The sequence below is a fragment of the Cynocephalus volans genome, chromosome 1, assembly GCF_027409185.1.
Source record: "Cynocephalus volans isolate mCynVol1 chromosome 1, mCynVol1.pri, whole genome shotgun sequence".
NCBI lineage: Eukaryota > Metazoa > Chordata > Mammalia > Dermoptera > Cynocephalidae > Cynocephalus > Cynocephalus volans.
Genome location: NC_084460.1, coordinates 180,629,749 through 180,651,695, shown reverse-complemented (window position 1 = coordinate 180,651,695; position 21,947 = coordinate 180,629,749). Strand labels below are relative to the sequence as shown.

Sequence of the window (21,947 nt, the reverse complement as noted above, 5' to 3'; positions counted from 1 at the left end):
AAATAGATTTTTTTTTGACAGCTGGTGGGTAAGGGAATCTGAACCCTTGACCTTGGTTATCAGCACCATGCTCTAACCAACTCAGCTATATGGCCAGCCCTCAAAATAGATTTTAAATGACTGGGTTAAGTAAACTATTGTGCTTAAACATTCATTCTATTATTGGCCATTTAGTTTTTATCTAAGTACTCTTTGCCTTCATTAAGTGTCCAAAAGCCTATTATTTTATATTAAATATTGTGTACGTTTCCACTTTAAGGCAAGGGATCCAGGGTTAGTATTGTCAGTTTCCACTAAATCAAGCGTGGCATGATAAAATAGTCTTAACCTTTGGTAAACATCCATAAAAGCCCTCATGGAAAGTTGATCTTCCCAGTTGAGAGTGTTTTTAGTGTAGGAGCCCTTTCCCCTCACTTTCCCCTCCTAAATGTTTACAACAGTGACTGGGCTCTAGGTATCTTGGCCCCTCTTCTCCTTAAACTTCTTCAGTTGGCTTTCCCTTTACAACTCAGTTTTTAAAAATCCTTAAATGAGGTCCACATTAATCCTTAATGTGATCCAGCCCTTACATGTCTTTCTTCAACTTTATTCCAAGCCACTTGCTCCACTGACTTACTTTATTCTGACTGTCTTTCGTACCATCTAATTCTTCCTTGCTGGTACCAAAGGGACATAGGTACTTTGTGTGTAATTTTCTCTTTCCCTGCTGTACCTCTTTCTCTTCTCCTTAATCTGATTACCTTTACTCAGCTTATAAATTTCAGTAGGTTTTTATATTTTAGCAAATTTTACCTCTTCAGAGAGGTTTTCCCTGACCACCATTCTAAAATAGGTCTTCCTTTTATGCTCTGTTTGGATCCTGTGCATTTACTCCATAGCTGTTATTTGTATAAATTTGTTTTGATGTTTCTTTTGCCCCACTCCATAACTGACCCACCTAACTTAAACCCCAGGAAGGAGGAGACCCTGACTTATTTCATAAATCAGTGTATGGTGAAAGGACGAGTCTACACCAGTTGACGATCCACCAGAGAGAGCTCGTTTATTAGGCAGCACACACACACACATATATAGGGTTTTAAGGGAAAGCTGATTGGCTTAAAATACAATCCCTACTTAGCATACCGCATGGGGCTTGGGGGGTGAGCTGATTGGTGTGCGATTCGCGCCGGTGGGAAGGAGAATACCGAAGAGAAGGGCAACCAGTGCCATGATGGGGTGTGGCCGAGAAGGGCTTATGTGATCAGGGTGTGATCCCTTGGGGCATTTGGGTTCTTACATATGGAAATAGTTATATATTTTCTGCTTGCAGAACTAATTAAAATAGGTTAATATATGGAAAATGAATTTTATAATGAATTTCATATGGGAAATGAATTTTACTGTTTTGATCTTCAGGCGTTGTCGTAAACTCATGATGGCCTTTCTTATACTTGCTTTTAACCCGTAAATATTTAATATTTCCTAACAATTTACCAACACGTCTCCAGAATATCTTGATAAAATCTTTCCATGTTGTATTCAGAGTAAGACTTTAGTGTAGCTATATAGCATATCTAAATGACAAAATTTTTAAAACCGTTTTTGATAAAACGTACATGCTGTAGAATATACAGATCTTAAGTGTACACTTCAGTGACTAGATAATTGTTATGTACCTGCATAACCACTACCCCAATCAAGATATAGAACATTTCATCACCCCAAAAAGTTCCTTCTCGTCACTCCTCACCCCCTTTAGGTAACCAGTGTTTTGATTTCTGTGACCATTTGATTAATTTTATCTCTTCTTAAGCTTCATTTAAATGGAATCATATAGTATATACTCTTTTGTGTCTGCCTTCTTTTATTCAAATCATTTTTTTGAGATTTTTTTTCTGTGTGGTTATTTGTATTGGTTTATTCTTTTCTATTGATGAGTACTATTCCATTGTATAAACAGATATAATTCATTTATCCATTCTTCTATTGATGAACATTTAGGTTTCAGTACTGGGCCATTATGAATAAAACTTTTATAAAATTTCAAATACTAATCTTTTTGGTTGTGGACATGTGTTTTTATTTCCTTTGGGAAAATACCTAGGAATGGAATTGCTGGGTTATAGGGAGGTTTATTTTTAACTTCATAAAAAACTGCCACCAGAAATATGTGAGAGTTCCACTTGTCAGTCTTTTCAATTTTAGCTGTTCTAGTGGATGTGAGATAGTGTTTTATTAGTTTTCATTTCCCCGATGACTAATGATTTTGCATACCTTTCTAAGTGTTTATTGATTAAGTCTTTTGCACACTTTTTATTGCCTATATTTTGTTTATCTGTTTATCGTTTATGTTTAGGAATTCTTTATATATTCTAGAGGCAAGTCTTTGCCATGTATTTGTTTTGCAAATATTGTCTCCCAGTCTGTGTTTCCAGTGTTTGGACCTTCTGTAGTATATTTATTGTACTTTTTTCAGATTAACAGTTGGACCCATCACTTTAAATTTAGAAGTATTTCACCTAAAACCACACTTACACATATTATTCAAAAATGTAACTGACATACTGTTTAGAAATAAATTTATCTTTGCAAACAGTGTTATAATTTTTGTTTTAAGTGGTTGTCTTTTAAGTAAAGAGAATAAAAGATAGTCTTTTATTATTTACCCACATATTTCTGGTACTCATCATTCCTTCTTGTAGATCTGACTTTCCTCTGGTGTCATTTCATTTTAGCCTGAAGAATTCCCTTTAGCATTTCTTTTAGTGCAGGTCTGGTGATGAATTATCCACGTTTTTGTCTACCTGAAAATATCTTTATTTTAAATAAATAAAAACAGGTTTATTGGGATACAATATATATGCTATAACATTCACCTGTTGTAAGTGTACAGTTCGATGATATTTAGTATATTTACAGAGCTGTGCAGTCATTGCCACAATCTAATTTTAGAAACTTGTGCCCTTTAGCAGTTACTCCCTGTCTTCCTACCCCCTACCCCTGGGCAACCAGTAATCTACTTTCTGTCTATAGATTCTCCTATTATGTACATTTCATGTAAATAGAATCATACAATATGTAATCTTTTGTCTTTCACTTAACGTGTTTTTGAGGTTCATCCATGTTATAGCATCTATCAGTACTTCATTCCTTTTTATTGCTGAGTTTGTGTTCCATTGTATAGTTATACCACACTCTAACCATCAGTTGATATATGTTGGGTTGCTTCCACTCTTTGGCTTTTATAAGTTATGCTGCTATGAACATTTATGTACAAATATTTTTTGTAGTGTTATTTCTTTTGGATAGGTAGATAGGAGTAGAATTGCTGTCACCCTCATTCCTGAAGAATATTTTCACTGGGTATAGAATTTGGGATTGATTTTTTTTTTTTTTTTTGTCTTAAAGCATTTTTAAAAATGTCATTCCACTGTCTCCTGGCCTCCATTGCTTCCAGTGAGAAGTCAGCTGTCATTCATATTGTTCTACCACTGTATGTAACGTGTTGATTATTTCTCCCTAAGACTGCTTCAAGAGTTTCTTTTCAGAAACTTTTGAAGTTTGGTTATGATATTTTCTTTGTATTTATCCTCCTTGGAGTTTGCTGAGCTTCTTTGATTTGTAAGCAAATATTTTTCACCAAATTTCAGAAATGTACAGCCATTATTTCCTTAAATATTTTTCTCTCCCTCATTCTGTTTCTTCTTTTTCTGGGACTTCAGTTCCACATATGTTAGACCACTTAATGTTCCTCATGTCATAGAGGTTCTATTCACTTTTTTTTCCCCAACCTTTTTTAAAATCCCTGTTTTCTGGATTGGATTTTTTAATAAACATCTTCTTTAAGTTTACTGTTCTTTTCTTCTACTGTCTTTAATATGCTTTTGAGCCTTTTCAGTGAAACTATAAATTGAAATATTGTAATTTTCAGTTCTGGAATTTACATTTGGTTTTTTTTGAAAAATAGTTTCCCTTTTGCAACTGAGATTTTCATTGGTTCCGTTATTCTGACCATGTTTTTCTTTAGGTCCTTGGATGTAATTATAATGGCATCTTTAAAGTCCTTGTCTGCCGATTTCAATATCTGAGTCATTTGGGGGGTCTGTTCCTATGGACTGCTCTTTTCCTCCTGAAAAATAGATCACATTTTAAACTTTTTTTATGTCTAGTAATTTTTTACTGTATAGTGGACATTGTGAATACTACATTAGAAAACTCTGGATTCAGGTATCTTCATCTGAAGAGCATTGCTTTTTGCTGTAACAAGTAGTTAAATTGGCTGATAATCTTGAAATTGTGGAGACTTGGCTTTATACTTTGTTAGAATTTGTCTGGAAATCCCATGGTGTTTACTATTCCTCTCTGACTTGGTGGAACTCAAACTCCAAAATATCTTCCTTGTAGTGGGCAGCGGCTGAAATCTCAGCTCAATTCTTTTAGCTTTCCAGCTATTTTTTTTTATGCTGGGTTCCTTGGAGTCTTCTCCATGCATGTGCTGTACAGCAGTTAGCCATGTATTTAAAGGGAGTTTAATATTAAAGTGCTTGGGGCTTGCTCTCATGAGTCATCCCTTCCTGGGATTTTCCCCCTTAATTTCCAACTGCTCTGATAGTTCTGAATTTTATCATCTGACATCTCAAGCTAATAAGACTGTAGCTTTTTGCTTGGGTTTTCCTGGGCTGGGAGTGGGAGGTCAGGGACTGGGGGTTCCTTAGGTGAAAAGCTATATAAAAGTGGATTGCACTAACTGTGTTTTCTTCTTTCAGGAGTCAAATTTCCTTCTGCCTGCTTTTCAGCGCTCTCCTGTGCTTTCAAGTAGGTGTTTTGTTTTGTTTTGTTTTGTTTTCCTTCTAGAATGTATGTATAGTGGCTGTGAATTACCTAATCTGGACATAATCTCTTTGTTTCTAAAAATTCCCATATATTACACTCTCATAGTTCTTTATGCATGTGATTTCTCTCCTTCCAGTTATCTATTGCTGCATTACAGATTAACTCCCAAACTGGTGGCTTAAACCAGCCATTTTATTATGCTTATTGGATTCTGTGAGTCAGGAATTTGGAAAGTGTGCAGCCAGGATGCTGTACCTCTGCTCCATATATCTGGCATTTCTCCTGGGAAGGCTCAAAGTTTGGGGGTGATGCTACAGCTAGGACAGCAGTCACCTAAAAGTGTCTTTATTCACTTGTCTGGCAGTTGATGATAGCTGTTGGCTGAGACCTCAACTGGAACTGTGGTCTAGAACACCTATTCATGGTCTCTTCACAACATTGTAGGCTTGCATTTTTAACATGGTGACTCAGGACTCTAGCATTAGCGTTCCAGAGAAACAGGCAGAAGCTGCATTGTGTTCTATGACCTAATCATGGAAGTTGTGTGGGAGAAGTAATATAACATCACTTCTACTCCTTTGGTCAACCAGTCTTTATTGTTGACCCAAATTCAAGGGGAAGGACATGAATCCACCTCTGAATGGGAGAATGTTAAAGAATTTACAGGCATGTTTCAAAACCACAATGCTAATTTAGCAAATAGGAAGCTCCCCTTTATGTTCTAGCACTATTCTACATACATCTCAATAGGTACTTATTGAAGTATTGAATTTTGCTTCCTAACTATAAAAGAATAGGACCTAATTCATGTTTAAAGCTTTAAGAAAGGAATAACATATTTCCCTGCTTAAAAACATTTCTTAGATTGATTTTTTTTTTTTTTGCCTTTTTATTGTTAGGTTACAGTATTTAATGAAAAATCCATACTTAAGGGGTAAAAATGGCAGGTTTCCTAGATAATTTCCGTTGGCCGGAATGTGAATGTATTGACTGGAGTGAGAGAAGAAATGCCGTGGCTTCTGTGGTAGCAGGTATATTGGTAAGAGAAAAAGGCCTGGTTATCATCCTTCCTTTTTTTGCCCTGAGATTAATGTTGATTCCTTTGAACTGTGAGTACCTCTCGAGAACTATTTATTTCACTGATGTTTTGTACACAAAATTATCAGAGTTCTAGATACAATTACTAGAAAGAGTATCATAGGCCCTTAGTTAATTTGACTTTGTACATTTGTTAAATGACTTTATACATTTGTTAAACTTCAGTTCCGGTGATAATATGATTATTATAGGTAGGAGCATTTTTAACTTAATGATACAATCTGTATAAGAACTTTTAGATCCCCAAAGTCTCAGAATTTGATGTAACCAAAAATTATTTTTGTGATTCATTGAAGGTCAGGATGTGTAGACAGCAGTAACAACCTTAGGCTGCATTAGAACTAAAGTTCTTCAGTGGTTCTTAGGAAGAGATACCATCTCCATTTTTCCAGCTGTAGCACTGCAGAGATGTAAGAGGAAGACATTTGTGGAGAAAACTATTGCTTAATTTTCTTTCCATTGTTTCTTTCTTTTTTACCTTTTTATTATTGAAAATGTCAGCATATAAGCAAAAGTAGAGAGAATTGTATAAAGATCTCCTTTCCCGCCTAATCCCATGTACCTGTCATTCACCTTCAAAAAAGAAAAGAAAATCATGGCCAATCTTGCTTATCATTTCATTAGCCACTTCCTGTCCCTGCTCCATTCTTTGAAGCAAATTTCAGAACCTTTTACTTTTTAAAAATTAATGTACAGTTCTACACCCGAAGTCCTATAGAAAAACCAGACAAAATAAAACAGAGTAGGAACTGAAGATCATTGTGAAGCAGTCTGCATGCAGAATTCTTTTAGATGTTTATCAGTTTTTCTTGCTCTTTATGGTCATCTCACCTGCACTTCATTTGTCTAAGAAATTCTTGAGCAACTTGTCTACTTTACCTTTAGTTTACATAGAAACATTACATTTTACAAACATATGCTCAGTTATACAGTATTTAATTAAAGTATGTAATTAAAACCAAACTTAAATAGTTTGGGAGACATGACAACTGACTCTTGTTAAGCATACAACTCGTGTATGGGAGCAAAAAGTTCCTGGGTGTATTGAAAAGGAATGTTCTTCAGAGAGAGTGAAACACACCAGGTAATCAGGGAGTTGGTTGCACTGGAAGTTAGTTAAGAGAATTTCTCCTGCATTTGATTGTGGTAGAAGGAAGCAGATAATCCATTCCTGAATAATAAAATTTTTTATCTTGCAGAGAGAACAGAACTTTAGAATCTTATACAGATTTGACTAGCTGTGTTCACCTATCTGCTATAAAGAATAAGTAAACAAGGGATTCTTTTTTTATATTTCAGCATACAAAGTTCAAAGTAGAAATATTTTATGTTTTATTTATGTGATCTGTAGGAAGAAAAGAATGTTTAAGAGCAGCAAGTATTGTGCTAAGCAAGAGTTTTAGCGTTTTAATGACTTGAGCTGTTTCTTAAGTTTTTCACAGGTTGGTGGATAATGATTGATGCAGCTGTGGTATATCCTAAGCCAGAACAGTTGAACCATGCCTTTCACACATGTGGTGTGTTTTCCACATTGGCTTTCTTCATGTAAGTATGAAGGTAGTTCTCAAGTCAAGATTATTTTTCTGAGAATATTTTTCCCTCAATGCTTTCTTGAGTAACTATTTAATTCATGATTCTTCTTTAACATGATAAATATATATTCCCATTATATTAAGATTTTTTTTTTTGGCCAAGAATGAGTATTGAATTTAATCAAATATATTTTTAGCCTCTAAAGATTATCATGTGGTTTTTCTCCTTGTATTATTTAAACTAATTAATCACCATGTTTTGTCAGCTCTAAGATATATGTTTTTGCTTTTTAGTATCTCTGAATATCAAGATGCATCTTACAGCCATGATATCTTAGAATTATAATTGTTAACATTTTTTCTTTCTTGGTAGTATTAAAAGATAATGATGCATTTTAGTCAGTGGCATCTTAGATTTAATGAAATATGTTACATTTGTACATTTATTAGTAGTGAATCATCCTTGAATGTTGTAATGCACTCAGCTTTTACCATGGAGTATTATTTTTTTTTAATGTGCTCCTTGACTGTGTTTGCTAATATTTGGGGGTGGGGGTGGGGCAGCATTGGCCTCAAATGAGATTGTCTGAGGCTTTTTCTTTTTATTAAATCATTTTCAGGTTTATCAGTTATCTGACGTCATAAAAGAGTTTGGAAGCTTTTCATGGATGTCTTTTAATGATTTTTTAAAATATATTAAATATTAAGATTATAGTGTCAGGAGTTTAATAAAACATAATATTATGGAAAACAGAACTACTTATATCCATTCAGGCTGCTAAGAAAAGGAATTCATGCTGCCAATTAATGCAACTTGCTCTAACAAAAATGGAAAGAGAAGCTGAATAAAGTAGGCCTATTTATTATACGTAGACTAAATTTTCTCTGAGTTTAAGAAACAGAACAGAGAAAATCACTTTACTTTTAACACAAAGAGAAATGATTTAACTCTTGATTATAATTTAAAATGGGATTAGTTAACACTGAGTCATTTACATATAAATGTAAAATTGGCAAAGACGTCAGAAAATTGGCCCCTCTTTTATAATCTCTGGAGACAAGTGATAGGTATCTCTTAAAATAGTTTTCTGGGTGTACTTTAGGAAAGTAAGACTAATGTAACATTTCTTTCCACTAGGATTTTTGATAAGTTCAGTTATTCAAATATTGACTTTAGTTAGGAAAGAATCTATTTCCTTTCTAAGTTATATGTAAATATCTGATTATTTTAACACAGAGTTAAAAAAGCAGAGTATGAAAGCTCATTGGTTGATTTTATATTGTTCTAGGATAAATGCTGTGTCCAATGCTCAGGTGAGAGGTGACAGCTATGAAAGCGGCTGTTTAGGAAGAACAGGTAAAGGCACTTTGAGCTGTTAATGTGTGCTGACAAAATAGGGGTTTATCAGTAGAAAAAACAAAGCCACAAGTTTTAGTGTTATTTAAATCCTTGAGAAAGTTAAAGTTACTGCCAGAAATTACTATTTTTGTTATTTTGTACTGTCCATGGTATAGATAAAATGTTACTATTCAAAATCAATGGATCTTGGACTCCAGGTTACTCTTCCAGTGCTAATAACGGATTTATTCTTATCCCAGATGTTGACTAAAAATGTTGCTTATGAGATGGCTGACCATGATTACTAACAGCAAAATAATGGACACATTAGGGGATCAAACCTAGGACGACAGTGTTTTTCATATTCAGTTCTGATTATCTGAGTAGCCACCCTCAGACTAACAAAATTGTTTAGAAGAAACTTGTTGTTTGTCTACAAATAAATTATTTTTTGTAATTTGAATTCTTTTGAATTGTCATCCAATAGTATTTTTCTTTTATTCGTATTATGACACATTTTCTTAGAATTGCGGAGTTTGTTTTTAGTGGAATTTCAGTGCCCTGTGCCTTTTACACAGTCCTGTTTTCGACCTTCCAGGAGCAGAGAGGGTGATTTGTGGTTAGGGTCAGAAATTTAGAGTAGGTGGGAGAGGAATTTTGAAGGATGATTAAGAATAACATCAGGGAGGAGAAGTGGTGGACTAACTGGTACAGGACTATGCTATCTACCCTAAGTGAATCATTGTGCAGTATATGCGTATGTTGAAAAAACACACTGTACCCCAATATATGTACAAGTAAATGTTAAAATTTTTTTAAAAACCTGAATTAAAAAAAAAGAATAGCAAACACTTGTGGAATGCTTAGTATGTACCAGAGACTGTCCTGAAGGCTTTACACATTAACTCATTTGTCACAGTAGTCCTGTGAAGTAAGTGCTCTTATTGTCTCCATTTTTAGATGAAGGAACTAAGACACGGATGTTACAGGGCACACTCAGCTCCTGTCTGAGTCTCCCTCAAATTGATACCAAATTCACAAGTCCGGCTGCCTGCCCCCAGACACAAGCAAACCAATCAAAAGTCAAATGGTGAAAATGGAAGTCGGCTTTTATTCAGGAATACAAGTGACCTGAGGAGAACTGTTAGGCTAAGGCCATCTCTCACGGTAAACCTGAAGAAGAATGGCCAGGCTAAAGCCATCTCAAGGACTTAGGTTTACTGAGGGTTTTTTTTTATTTTTATAAAGATGACCGGTAAGGGGATCTTAACCCTTGACTTGGTGTTGTCAGCCCCACGCTCAGCCAGTGAGCAAACCGGCCATCCCTATATGGGATCTGAACCCGGGGCCTTGGTGTTATCAGTACCACACTCTCCCGAGTGAGCCATGGGCCGGCCCTACTGAGGGGTTTTTAAAGAGGGGGATGAGGAAATGGAATGTGGGAAAGTGAAAAGCAGGAGGGAGGGGCAAATGAGCAGCAAGGGCTTCATGCAAAGTCTCAGGTGCAAAGTCTCGCCAAGACTCTGTCTGGTTTCTGCTTCTATCTTTGCTGTTATCTCAGGGTCCCTGTAGTACGTGCAAGTCTGCAGCTTTAGGCTGGCCGGAAAACAGCTTTACATTCATGTAAGGAATGTCATCTTGCCCCATAACCAAGGTTCAAAATATCAAATAACCACGGGAAGAGAGGGAACTCAGAGAAATGCATGTCAAGAAAAAAGTGTGTCCTTTTAAAATCTTTTAGAACCCATGTGGTTTTAGGTCCCAACATGGCTTTAGTCCTGCTTAGTCCAACACAGAGAGCATTCATAACTTGTCCAGAGTCACAGAGCATCTGGAGCTAAGATTGAACACCCTCAGCTTGGCTCTGGAGACTATGCTTCCAGCCCTTGTGCTTATTTCCAGTCTAGAACCAATTGGTCTCTTGGGTTTAGTCCCATATTTTTTTTGTTTTTGTCACCTTGATTGAGTAAAATTTATGTATAGTAAAATTCACCAATTTTAAGTGTACAATTTGATGAGCTTTAACAAATGTATACGTTGCAGAACTACCACTATAATCAGGATATAGAACATTTCCATTACTCTAAAAAGTTCCATCTTACCCCTTTGTAGTTATCCTCTTCTGCCCACCTCCTGGCCACCGTAGATCTGTTCTCTATTCCTGTAGTTTTGCCCTTTCTATAGTTTCATATAAATGGAATCGTACAGTATCATAACATTTAAACCAAATAAAAGAGTTACGGAAAAGCCTAGTTTTCTCTCCCACCAGGTGCTTTAAATGCTGATGTAGATATTTATAACCTCACTTCTACTGGGGTCCATGGAGAATTGGGGAGGAGTGTATAGTGACAAATGACAGATGATCTGAAGTTAAAAAGTACACAGTGTGTGTGCGCGTGCAGGCATGCTCACTTTTTAGCATATCCTGTGCCCCAGCCTCAGCAGTAATGTCAGGAGTGAGAGAGGGTAAGCATGTATTAGCAGGTGACAGTGTTGTTTGTTGTATTAGTCCATTTCTGTTGCTTATAACAGTATACCTGGAACATTATTATAAGATAATGAAATTTATTGCTTACAGTTTTGGAGGTTGGGAAGTCCAAAGTCCAGGGAACACATCTGCTGAGGGTCTTTGGTGGTGGCGTCAGCAACACAGGATAACACATTGCAAGATGGCAGAAGAAGAGAGAGAGACTCTCACATGCTCTCCTTTTAAAGCCCTCAGAACCACTCGCCTGACCACCATTATTAATCCATTCATTATGGCATGGTCCCTACAATCTAATAACCTCTTTAAGGCCCCACCTTTCAATTACTATCATAGGATTTCCCACCCTCAACAATTACAATGGGGATTAAGCTTTAATGACTTTGGGGATGGGGGGGTGCCCGTCCACTGCATATCCACTGCATTTGCAGAGCACACAATAATTTACTTGATGATTTGTCTTTAAATAATATTCCACAGGGCCGGCCCTGTGGCTCACTTGGGAGAGTGTGGCGCTGGTAGCACCAAGGCGGCGGGTTTGGATCCTATATAGGGATGGCCGGTGTGTTTGCTGGCTGAGCGTGGTGCAGACCACACCGAGCCAAGGGTTGCGATCCCCTTACCAGTCACACACACACACAAAAATATTCCACAGACTTTGCTGTGGACTGTGTTACTATTTATTTTTTATAGAAAGTTTTATTGCAGTTTATCCAAAGTTTTTTAGCTTAAAGGTGGAATTTATATTTGCCTTTGGTCTGCAGGTTCCCAAGCCCATACTTTTTACCCTCACTAAGTGATTGTTACATTTTATTCCATGATTAATCCCTACCCAGTTAAAATTCACAGTACAGTTTATATGTGGTTCGTATAGTGCAAGTCCTATCTGGTGCTTCAAAAATTAAGAGCAAACTGTCTTATAGGCATGCTTAGGCATTGCTACACTAAACTTTCATATTGTTTAAATGATTTATTTGTAAACTGTTTAATTCCCAGAAGAATTTTTAGGAAAGTATCATCAAAATAATAAATATACTGTAAATGGGACTGTTAAATAATAAAACTGTAAAAAGGAACAGGAACAAGATAGAAGAAACATTATTGTACTTAGAATCTGGGACAGGGTGGGTGCTCTTAACTGCTCATTAACCTTAACTCTGAGGTTTCTTGTAGACAAAGCAAAAAAGGGAAAATGGTATACTTTTGTTTTTTGCTAAACAAAAGCATAGTCATTTTTCAACAAATTTTTTCTTGTTTAGTTTTATTATAAAGTTTAATGTATATGGCCAAATATAAAGGACATGATGAAAAATAATTGGAATAATTTTTGATAGTTCCTTATATTCACTTTAGGTAAAATCTGTGATTAAATATAGCTTACAAGTTGTCTTTCTCTAAGGAATGAAACATTACTGTATATTTCTTGAAATTAAAATTTAGATACTCTAGAGGCCTGTTTCTCTCAAACATCAGCTGTTCTAAACATGCTGATCTTTGATCAGTGCTTCCTGCATATCTAGTGTCTAAAGTATATGTATCTCTTTTCACTAGTAACATAATATCTGCAATTGAGGCAAATTTAGTTTTCTATTGAGAAAATTGGCTAGGATTTTATTTTCCACCGGTCCTTCCACAGGGCGATTGGCTGTCAGTATACGTGTGAACATGGTCTGGCACAAGTGTTAACCTGCTTTCCTAAAAATGTATTGAATCTACTTGAGTGTCCAGATAATTATGTTGTTGAGATTATAGAATTTCATACAATAGAGGGTTGAAGAGATATTTCTGACCTTGAACTTTTCAAAGGTATGTGATACAGGGGGGCTGCCTCAGCCATAAAAAAGGCTGAATGTACTCCTGAGGAATGGCCACTGTTTGCACCATGTTGAGTAATGATGTGATTTTAGAAGCTTAACGTTGACTAAAAGGGAACATATTGGTCCTTATTCATTTGAAATCTCTCATTTCTCTGTGTTGATGGCTATTTGACACATTTGCTACTTCTAATAGAGCAATTACTTTCATGATATATACTAGAGGGTAATTTTTCAGTTAGATTTTATTTTATTTTATTTATTTATTTATTTTTCCAGTTAGATTTTAATTAATCAATTTAGTCAAATAATTACTAATGAGGCTTGCCTAGTTTACCTTACTCAGGTATGAGTTTCTCTAGCCAGTAAAAGGGTAACTTTCCTTCTTTTTCCCTTTCCAGGTATGGTTTAACTTCGTTTAGTTTTTTTTTTTTTTTTTTTTTTTTTATCTTCATTCAATTAAATATTGTAGCAGATTTATATAAATATGTGACTATTTTTAATATGCATAATATATATTATGTTAACAATGTTTCTAGAGTTATGTATTCCTAAGACATTATAGAGCTGCAAAAATGAGCAAAATCATACAGTCTGTTCTCCACACAGGTGCTCGAGTTTGGCTCTTCATTGGTTTCATGTTGATGTTTGGGTCACTTATTGCTTCCATGTGGATTCTTTTTGGTGCATATGTTACCCAAAGTATGTATTTCTCCTTTATTTCATAGAACAGATTCAGATGTCTTTTATATTTTGCTTAGTCTGTTGACTCCACCTGGAGTAAAATTTAATGTAATTACTCAGTTAATTTGAAGATATTACTTGGTGTGAAGATACACGAGTTGTTTAATAAAGCTTGTTGAGGGTGTCACTGAATGCACTACTGGTTAGGAAATCCAAGCCACTGACAAAGCCTGTACCTCTCAGACATCTCTAGAGATTCTGATTTCCTTCCTCACCTTGGACAGCCAGGCTCTTCTACTAGAGACCATTTTACTGAGAGCTGCTGTGGTAAAAGTGAGAAACCAGTACAGGTCTATATACACAGGTCTATATTCCTTATACACAATTTTAAAATCCACAAAATGCTGAAAATGAAGTCTTTCATAGCCAGTTTGGCAGCAAAACCTGACCTAAATTGACATGGAATTTATGTGGAAGTATTCAAATATTTTATTGAAGGAATGAATGTTAATGTATTTGATTATGGGATGTGCTGGTACAGACCCAGCTGGGGTTTATGTAATATATATGTTATGTGTTACTGTTTTTACATCTGAAAATTTCTGAATTCCAAAACATACATACCTTGTCCCAAGGATTTCAGTGAGGGGTGTGGACCCGGGTCTCTTTCTTTCCACCAGCATTTCTTCTCTACAACTCTATCTTGTAATTTGTCAGTCATAGGTACAAGGGAATTTTTAAGGGCAGTACTGAAGACATATGTGTACCCTTCATGCAGAAACAATTGATGCAGTGGAATGAGCTCTTATTGTACCATTCTGAGTTTTCCAGTTGTGCCACGCACCATAGCTTTTCATCCAGGGTTTGGTTGAAAAGCAGAACCGGTCACAACAGTGCCTCTGGAAGCATTGGAAGACCGTTTTTCACTGGCTGTTGTCTATCACTCCAAAGATAGGAGTCAGTTTCAGAGAATGCCATTTATTCATCTTCTGACCCTGCTAACTTCTGAAATTTCTTTGTCACTCTTCTTTGCTTAACTGTCACATCTCCTTGTTCTGACCCACAGCTAATTTATAAATACTTTTGACAGGATTTCTTAATTCTCACAGTTTTACTGGTTTGAGATCTTTGGAATACCTTTGTCTTTCTTTTGTCTTTCACTTGGCACAAAATGAGACAGAGTGCAACAGGACAGTGGTTGGCTAATGTTTAAATAACATTGCCCACCAAATATATCTAAAATTTGTTATTTTAGTCAATTAAAAATATTAATAGAGCACACGGTTCTAGTATGAAATGAAGCTCATCTGAAGGAAGGTGCTTTTTAAAAACAGCTTTATTGAGATGTAATTTACATACCATGTAATTCACCCATTTAAAGTGTACAATTGAATGTTTTTAGTATATTCACAGAGTTGTGCCACCATCACCACAATCCAGTTTTAGAACATTTTTATCACCCCAAAAAGAAATCTCATACCCATTAGCAGTCATTCCCCATCACCCCTCTCCCTCAGCCCTAGGCAACCACTAGTGCACTTTCTGCCTCTATAGATCAGCCTATTTCACATAAATTGGATCATATAGGAAAGTGTATTTTAAGCTCATTTTATCCCTGACTGTAAGAAGAATGGGCTGCTAATACTGATTTCCTTGTAAAGCCTGCATAGTTATGTTAAAAGAAAAATTTAGAGATATTACTTGAACAGTTTATTTGAGCAAAGAACAATTCATGAATTAGGCAGCACTCAGAACCAGAAGAGGTACAGAGAGCTGTACCCAACAGTGTTAGCTTTTATAGGTTGATCATGAAGTAAAGTAGAGAAGTCTTTTGATTTGGCTACAGCTAAGGCATTTGCTGTGTTTGGACTGGACATGGTCTGATCAGCTGGCTGACTGTAATTGGCTGTTGAAGTTCAGCTATTTGTGATTGGCTGAAACCCAGCCATTTGTTACAAAAACGATATTCCCAAGATACGTTTCAGTTTGTTTATGTACTATATTAGGTTTTGGTTTGTCATTAGGAACTCAAAGTAGGGCAATAACCTCAGGCTAATAATCTCCTGCTTATTTAACAGTTACTTGAACCCACACATGAAATTTTACAGTTTCTATAGTGAAAATAGGAATAAATGATCATTCCTGTAAGATGTGTAGGGAAGTATTGTTTGTAAAGGTTGTATACTTATTGATTATATCTTAATCTCTAAAGAACTAGTACATACTGAGAAATTTCTCAGTTATGGATCTCGTCTTTCTATTTCAACAGCATTGTTCATTATATATACTTTTCTGTTTGTAAAGTGAATATGCTTTTATTTCACGTATTTCAAATCTTTTACTCTACAGATTTTCTTGAACTATTAATATTCATTATAGCAGCTAACATTTATATACCACTTTACGGGCTAGGTACTATTCTAAGCACTACACATAGTCACTCATTTAATTCTTAAATTCTGTGGAGTAGTTGCTGTTAAAATGACCATTTTACAGGTGAGGAAACTAAAACATATTGAGGTTAAATAATTTGTCCCAGGTCATATATTTAGTCACTGATAGAATTAGGATTCACACCCAGGGTCTGTCTCAAACTTGGAGCTCTTAACCACACTGCTGTATTGTTTGCTATGGTATCAACAGCTAAAAAATTGAACCAGTTTCCTCATCCTGCCCACTATTTTTAATCAACATTTATAGTTTTACAAAAGTTAATTATCCACCAAAATTTAAGTAGTTTCTCATTTTTTCTTTTCTCTTCCTATGAAGATAGTAACCATTTCCTCCACTGTAGATTCAGTGAAAGAGCATGGTGATCAATTGCAGTGATACTTTTTATATCTCACGTTTGCACAATAAAACTCCTGAATTCATGAGAGAGAATAAGTTAACAGACTATTCGATGATCAGGAATTTAATTTGTATCTTTCTAACATTTTGTATTTCTATGTTTGCCATTGGAGGCAAAGGGACAAGCTGCTGTTTCCTCAGCAGTTTTGATGAAGCTAGAACCATAGCAATTACTTTAGACAAAAAGAAAACTTGATAAGCTCATTGAATCATATCCAGAGTAGGAGCAATCCTATGTTTTGGGAGAATGAAATTGGCATTTTCTTATTTTATTATAGATGTCTTAGAGTTAATGAATATTCGCAGTATATTATACAGAGCATGTCATTATGAATGGCACAAATACTTTGTTACTGCTGTTTGTCTTTGTAATCTTCTAATCTATTTTACTTTGTGTGTGCAGATACTGATGTTTATCCAGGACTAGCTGTGTTTTTCCAAAATGCACTTATATTTTTTAGGTAAGTTGCCTAATTTCTTAACCACACTATAACATTTACAGAAATGTCAACTTTATTATAAGAGCAGCATATATGGAACACATCTAAATTCCTTGGATCAGTTATAATGGATAGAACTTCTTTTAAAAGGTGAAAATTCCACTGTTACATAAGAGCCTTTTAATTATGGGTCCTACTGTGTGCCAGGACCTCAGCCGGATGCTTTATATGTGTTACCTTGTTACCAGTTCACTATCTTAAATATATGTCAGGTATTATTGCCATTTTATAGGTGAATAAGGCTCAGAGTTTACCTAAGGACACCCAGCTAGTAAATACAGAGTTGGGATTTGAACTCAGACTTCTGCTTCCATAGCTTGTGCTTTGTTAAAAAACCATATCAGGTACCTTTATTAAAAAAAGGAAAAACAAAAATCAGAATTAATATATAGTATGCATGTTATATACAAAACTGTTGAGGAATTGAGTTTTCTGATTAAGTTTTTAAGATAAAGTAAATATAAAAATAAAACAATATTTAAAAAAGTTTTTTTAGGGGTAGACTTCTAAAAAGCCACCAAAATAAAAAACCCATATTCTATGCTTTTCAGAATGAATGTCTTTTAATGTCAAGCTTGAGTATTTTCGGTATCCATTTATAAAATATATCTCTCCTCCAAATCATTAAGTAAGATCTAAGCCTCAAAGAATTTTGTTTTTGTCACTGGTTTTAAGCAATTTGATTATGATGTACCGTGGTGTAGTTTTCATCATATTTCTTGTACCTGGGGTTCATTGAGTTTCTTGGATCTGTGGGTTTATAGTTTTCATCAAATTTGGACTCTTTCTTGCCATTATTTCTTCAAATATTTTTTATGTCCACCCCGCCCTCCTTCTGGGATTCCAATTACATGTATATTAGTCTGCTTAAAGTTGTCCCTCAGCTAGTGCTCAGTTGTTTGTTTGTTTGTTTTTCTTTTTCTCTCTTTGTTTCAGTTTGGATAGTTTCTATTGTTGAATCTTTAAATTCACTTATCTCTGCTTCTGCAAAATCTAATCTACTACTAATCCCAGCCGGTGTGTTTCTGCATTTCTAGAAGCTTGATTTGAATCTTTTTTTATGTTTTCCATGTCTGTCCTTAACATGCTCATGATTTTCTCTACCTTCTTGAACATATGATGTTTAGAACTGTTTCACTGTCTTTGTCTAATTGTATTATTTCTAGGTTTGTTTCTGTTGATTATTTCTGCTTCTGTTTACTCTTCATTTTGAATCTGTTGTCCCCTATTTGCTGCTTTGCATGCAATTTGTTGGGCTGGATTTTTTGGTATTCCTTTTAACATTTTTGAGCTTTGTTCTGGGATGCGGTTAGATCACTTGGAAACATTTTGATCCTTTTGAGTCTTGTTTTTAAGCTTTGTTAGAGAGGACCAGAGCAGTTTTAGTCTAGGACTAGTTTGCCCCCCTTCTGAGGCAATAATACCCTTTGCGTATTCTTCCTGTTGCTCCATATAGTCTGAGGTTCTCCACTCTGCTTGTTAGAATGTGAACTCTTTCCAGCCTGTGGGAGCTCTGGGAACTGTTCTTTCTTTGCCTTGGGTAGTTCCCTCACATGTACAGACTGATCAGTGTTCAGCTGAGACTCAAGGGGCACCCCTTGTGGATCTCAGGGCTTCTTCTATGTAGCTGTCTGTACTCTTTCTTGCAAACTCCAGCTGCTTTGATCTCCCCAAATTCTCAAAACTCAGGGAGACTGCCATGCTCTGCCTCAGTTTCCTCATATTGCACTGTGGTCTGGACACTCCTGGTTTTGAAAGATGTTTGACAGTTTCTGCTTTCTTGTGATTGTATTTCTTGGCATGTGACCAAAGCCTTCTGGGAGTACAGTAAGTTTTCATGAAAAAATTTTCAGCAACATTTAGAGATTAAATTTATATTTAGATTCAGCCCTTTGTGGTGGTAAATGAACCCACATAAATGACAGTTGGATGAACGGAAACACTGTATGCATTGAGGCCTGTGCTCAGGAGGATAGTGACAGCTGTATTAACTATGTGCTCTGCCCAGAGGCTGGCCAGTTATCAGGCCAACCTGCGTATTTTCTAGGGGATGGGCCGGTTCTAAGCCCCAAGGTGCAGCCTTTCCTACTTCTCTGGCCACTTCTCTGTTTCCTTTGCAAGCTGATCCTTCACTCCCAGGCCACTACCTTTTCAAGTTTCTTAAGGCTATGTTCTAGGCCTTCTCTTCTCATTATTTTTCTCTCCTTAAGTGAGCTTACTTATGCTTAGGACTTTAATTTTTGCTTTGATGCTGGTGATTCACAGATGTCTCTTTCCAGGTCTAAACCATGTATCCAGAATCCTACTTAACATCCCTTCCTGGGTTACTGACGTTTCAGATCCAACATTCTACATGCCTACAACTCAACTCGTGGTCCCAGAGTGTTTCATCTCTCTGCTCCTCCCTCCTCCTTCCCTTCCCCACTTTGCTGAGATAATTCCCACTCTTCTTTTGGAACTTGGGTCAGTCACCACTTCCTCAAGAAAACCTTTCTCTGTCTCTCCAAATAGGCCAGATCCTATATTTCACTCTTACGATACCGTGTGCCTCTCCTTTATAGCATTTTTTTGTAGTTGGAAGTGTATATTTATTTGGTTGTCTCCCTCGTTAGACTCTCAGCTCCATTAGGGAGCTAATTTGTCCATTTTGACTCATAGTCACATCCCAGCATGTAGCCAGGTACCTGGTGCATTGCCAGTACTCAGTGCACAATGATTATTTGTTAGAGGAGCTGAGAATTGCAGTATTGTCTGTTTTAGGATGCTTCAGTGATTATAGCTCGTAGATTCCTAGAGATGTAAAATGCCCTTAATGCCTGCCACTATGAGAAATGTCTGTTTTCCTTACAAATTTCCTGTGTAATAACTTTCCAATTAAGCTCAGCCATCATGGTTAACAAACTGCTTTACAAAATAAGCAAATTCAGACCAACAGCACCATGCTCTTATTTAATTTTAGAAATTGATCCAAAGGGATTAGTGAGATACCTGTTAAAGTATATATAGAAAATGAATTCTGTGTTGCTTGTCCATATGCTGTTTTCCTCATGATTTGTTTACATATCTTTCTAGCACTCTGATCTACAAATTTGGAAGAACTGAAGAGCTCTGGACCTGAGATTGCTCCTTAAATCACATTTTCCTTTTGTTATATTCTATTTGTAGATAAGTTTTTATCTTTCAGTATAATTTACACATTGCCAAATGGAATAGATTGTATGTTGAATGTTTTGTTTCTTTACATTTTTATGCTCTGAGTTTCGAAATAATTTTATGAAACTTTTGTCCTTTTTTTCATTGAATAGACTGTTAATATGTACATAATATAAAACTATATAGATTGGATGATGAATATCAGTTTTTTATTCCTGAGATTTAAAGTTTGATCTGTTTCCTGAGCCAGGGTTGTATCATCATGTCATTTTAGAGGTAACTACTCTGTTTTAGTACCTTTAATTTCTAAAGATGTGCAAAAAATATAGATAGCTCCATATATCTGGAATAAGCACTGAGCCATTAAAGAAGGTATTTCAGCAAGTTGTAATTTATTTTGGCTTAAAAATGAGACTTTTTAAAAAGGAAAATGTTTGTTCTTATGTATTAAAGAAATGGACTTTTATATAAAGATTTTTTAAATGCCTGAAGGACTAGTTTGGAAGCCTCTTTTAAAAAGATTTCCTCTAATATGACTTTATTTGAGAAGGGATAATACATGATCAAATACACTCAGTTTTCTATGGCTAAGGTAAAAAGACTGTAAGGCAGTTCAACAGCATGCTTCTCATAAAAGCAGCTTAAATTATCTACTGGGGTTATCTTTTGACAGACTGCCATTATGCAATTCAATAGCAAGCAAGTTTGAGACAAATACAATTTAAAAGCGTCAACCTTATAACAAAAAGTGGAATAATTAGTTTAAAGATAAAGCATTTCTTCCTGAAGGGAATCATTAAAGCCTAGTGAAAATTAGGTGTTTTGTCCACTAATTACAAACTGCAAGTCTCTTTTTGCTCTAGTTCTAAAGCTTTGGGTGAACATTCCCGTGAAATACACCTTCAACTTGAAAGTTCATACCTCAGTCAAAAACTTCTCTTCTTGAATTTGAAATACAGTTTTTGCATTGTGTGTATTCCTGTGGGCCTTATTGCTACTTTTGCTTTCCTTCGTTATACAGATTTTGTGTTGTGTTTCTTTCCCCAGAGGAATTTTGTAGAGCCTTTTGTTGTAAGACAGAATAACCATGGTTGTATATGCAGCTTCTTATGCAAGACTTATGTGGTGTATCTTCTCTCTCTCTCAGAGGATTCACTGTGCACAGAGTATGAAGCAGTTGTGGAATGCTGTGCCCTTGTCTAGATGCCCTCTTGTTTGATTACTTCTTTCTTTTTTTTTTCCCCTCAAAATGGCAGTAAGCTTTGTCTTGCTTCCAACAAATTGTTTTCACTCTCATAACCTGTTGGAATAAATATTACTTACACATTTTAATATTATTAAGTTTGTTAGAGAAAATGAACCATAAATATTGGTTTGCTCTTTATTTTCCACATGCACATCTGATCAAATAAGCTGTTTATAAAATGAGAAGAAATAATGTACTCAGACTTGTAGAATGCTAGTGTGAAGGTCAGTGAAGGGCATCCCTGAAGACCGACTGAAAATGGTGGCTGTTTTTTAATCACAAACAAATCATTTCATTTCCTCTGTTTGTTTCCTCATTAAAAAAAAGAGAGATATGTTAGTTTCCACTCTTACAGATATTGTAAGTTAGAAAGGATAGAATCCTTGGTAATCACTTAAAAATACATGTGATTCTCTCAATAAAGGTCTCAT

At 35.6% G+C, this 21,947-nt stretch overlaps 1 protein-coding gene across 2 annotated transcripts in view; it reads left to right on the top strand.

Annotated features, from left to right (window-relative positions):
* The window catches only part of TMEM50B (transmembrane protein 50B), a 36,872-nt gene extending 14,925 nt beyond the window's left edge, over positions 1 to 21,947 (top strand). Inside the window, exons 2-8 of one of the 2 annotated variants that reach the window (XM_063104944.1) lie at positions 4,749 to 4,797; positions 5,715 to 5,854; positions 7,346 to 7,458; positions 8,735 to 8,802; positions 13,693 to 13,785; positions 17,021 to 17,078; positions 20,190 to 21,947. In XM_063104944.1, coding sequence (XP_062961014.1) covers positions 5,756 to 5,854; positions 7,346 to 7,458; positions 8,735 to 8,802; positions 13,693 to 13,785; positions 17,021 to 17,078; positions 20,190 to 20,235 — 477 coding nt within the window. In that variant the 5' untranslated portion in view covers positions 4,749 to 4,797; positions 5,715 to 5,755 and the 3' untranslated portion in view covers positions 20,236 to 21,947. Of the gene's footprint in view, positions 1 to 4,748; positions 4,798 to 5,714; positions 5,855 to 7,345; positions 7,459 to 8,734; positions 8,803 to 13,692; positions 13,786 to 17,020; positions 17,079 to 20,189 lie in introns of those variants that run through there. The other variant, XM_063104952.1, reaches the window with a different exon arrangement.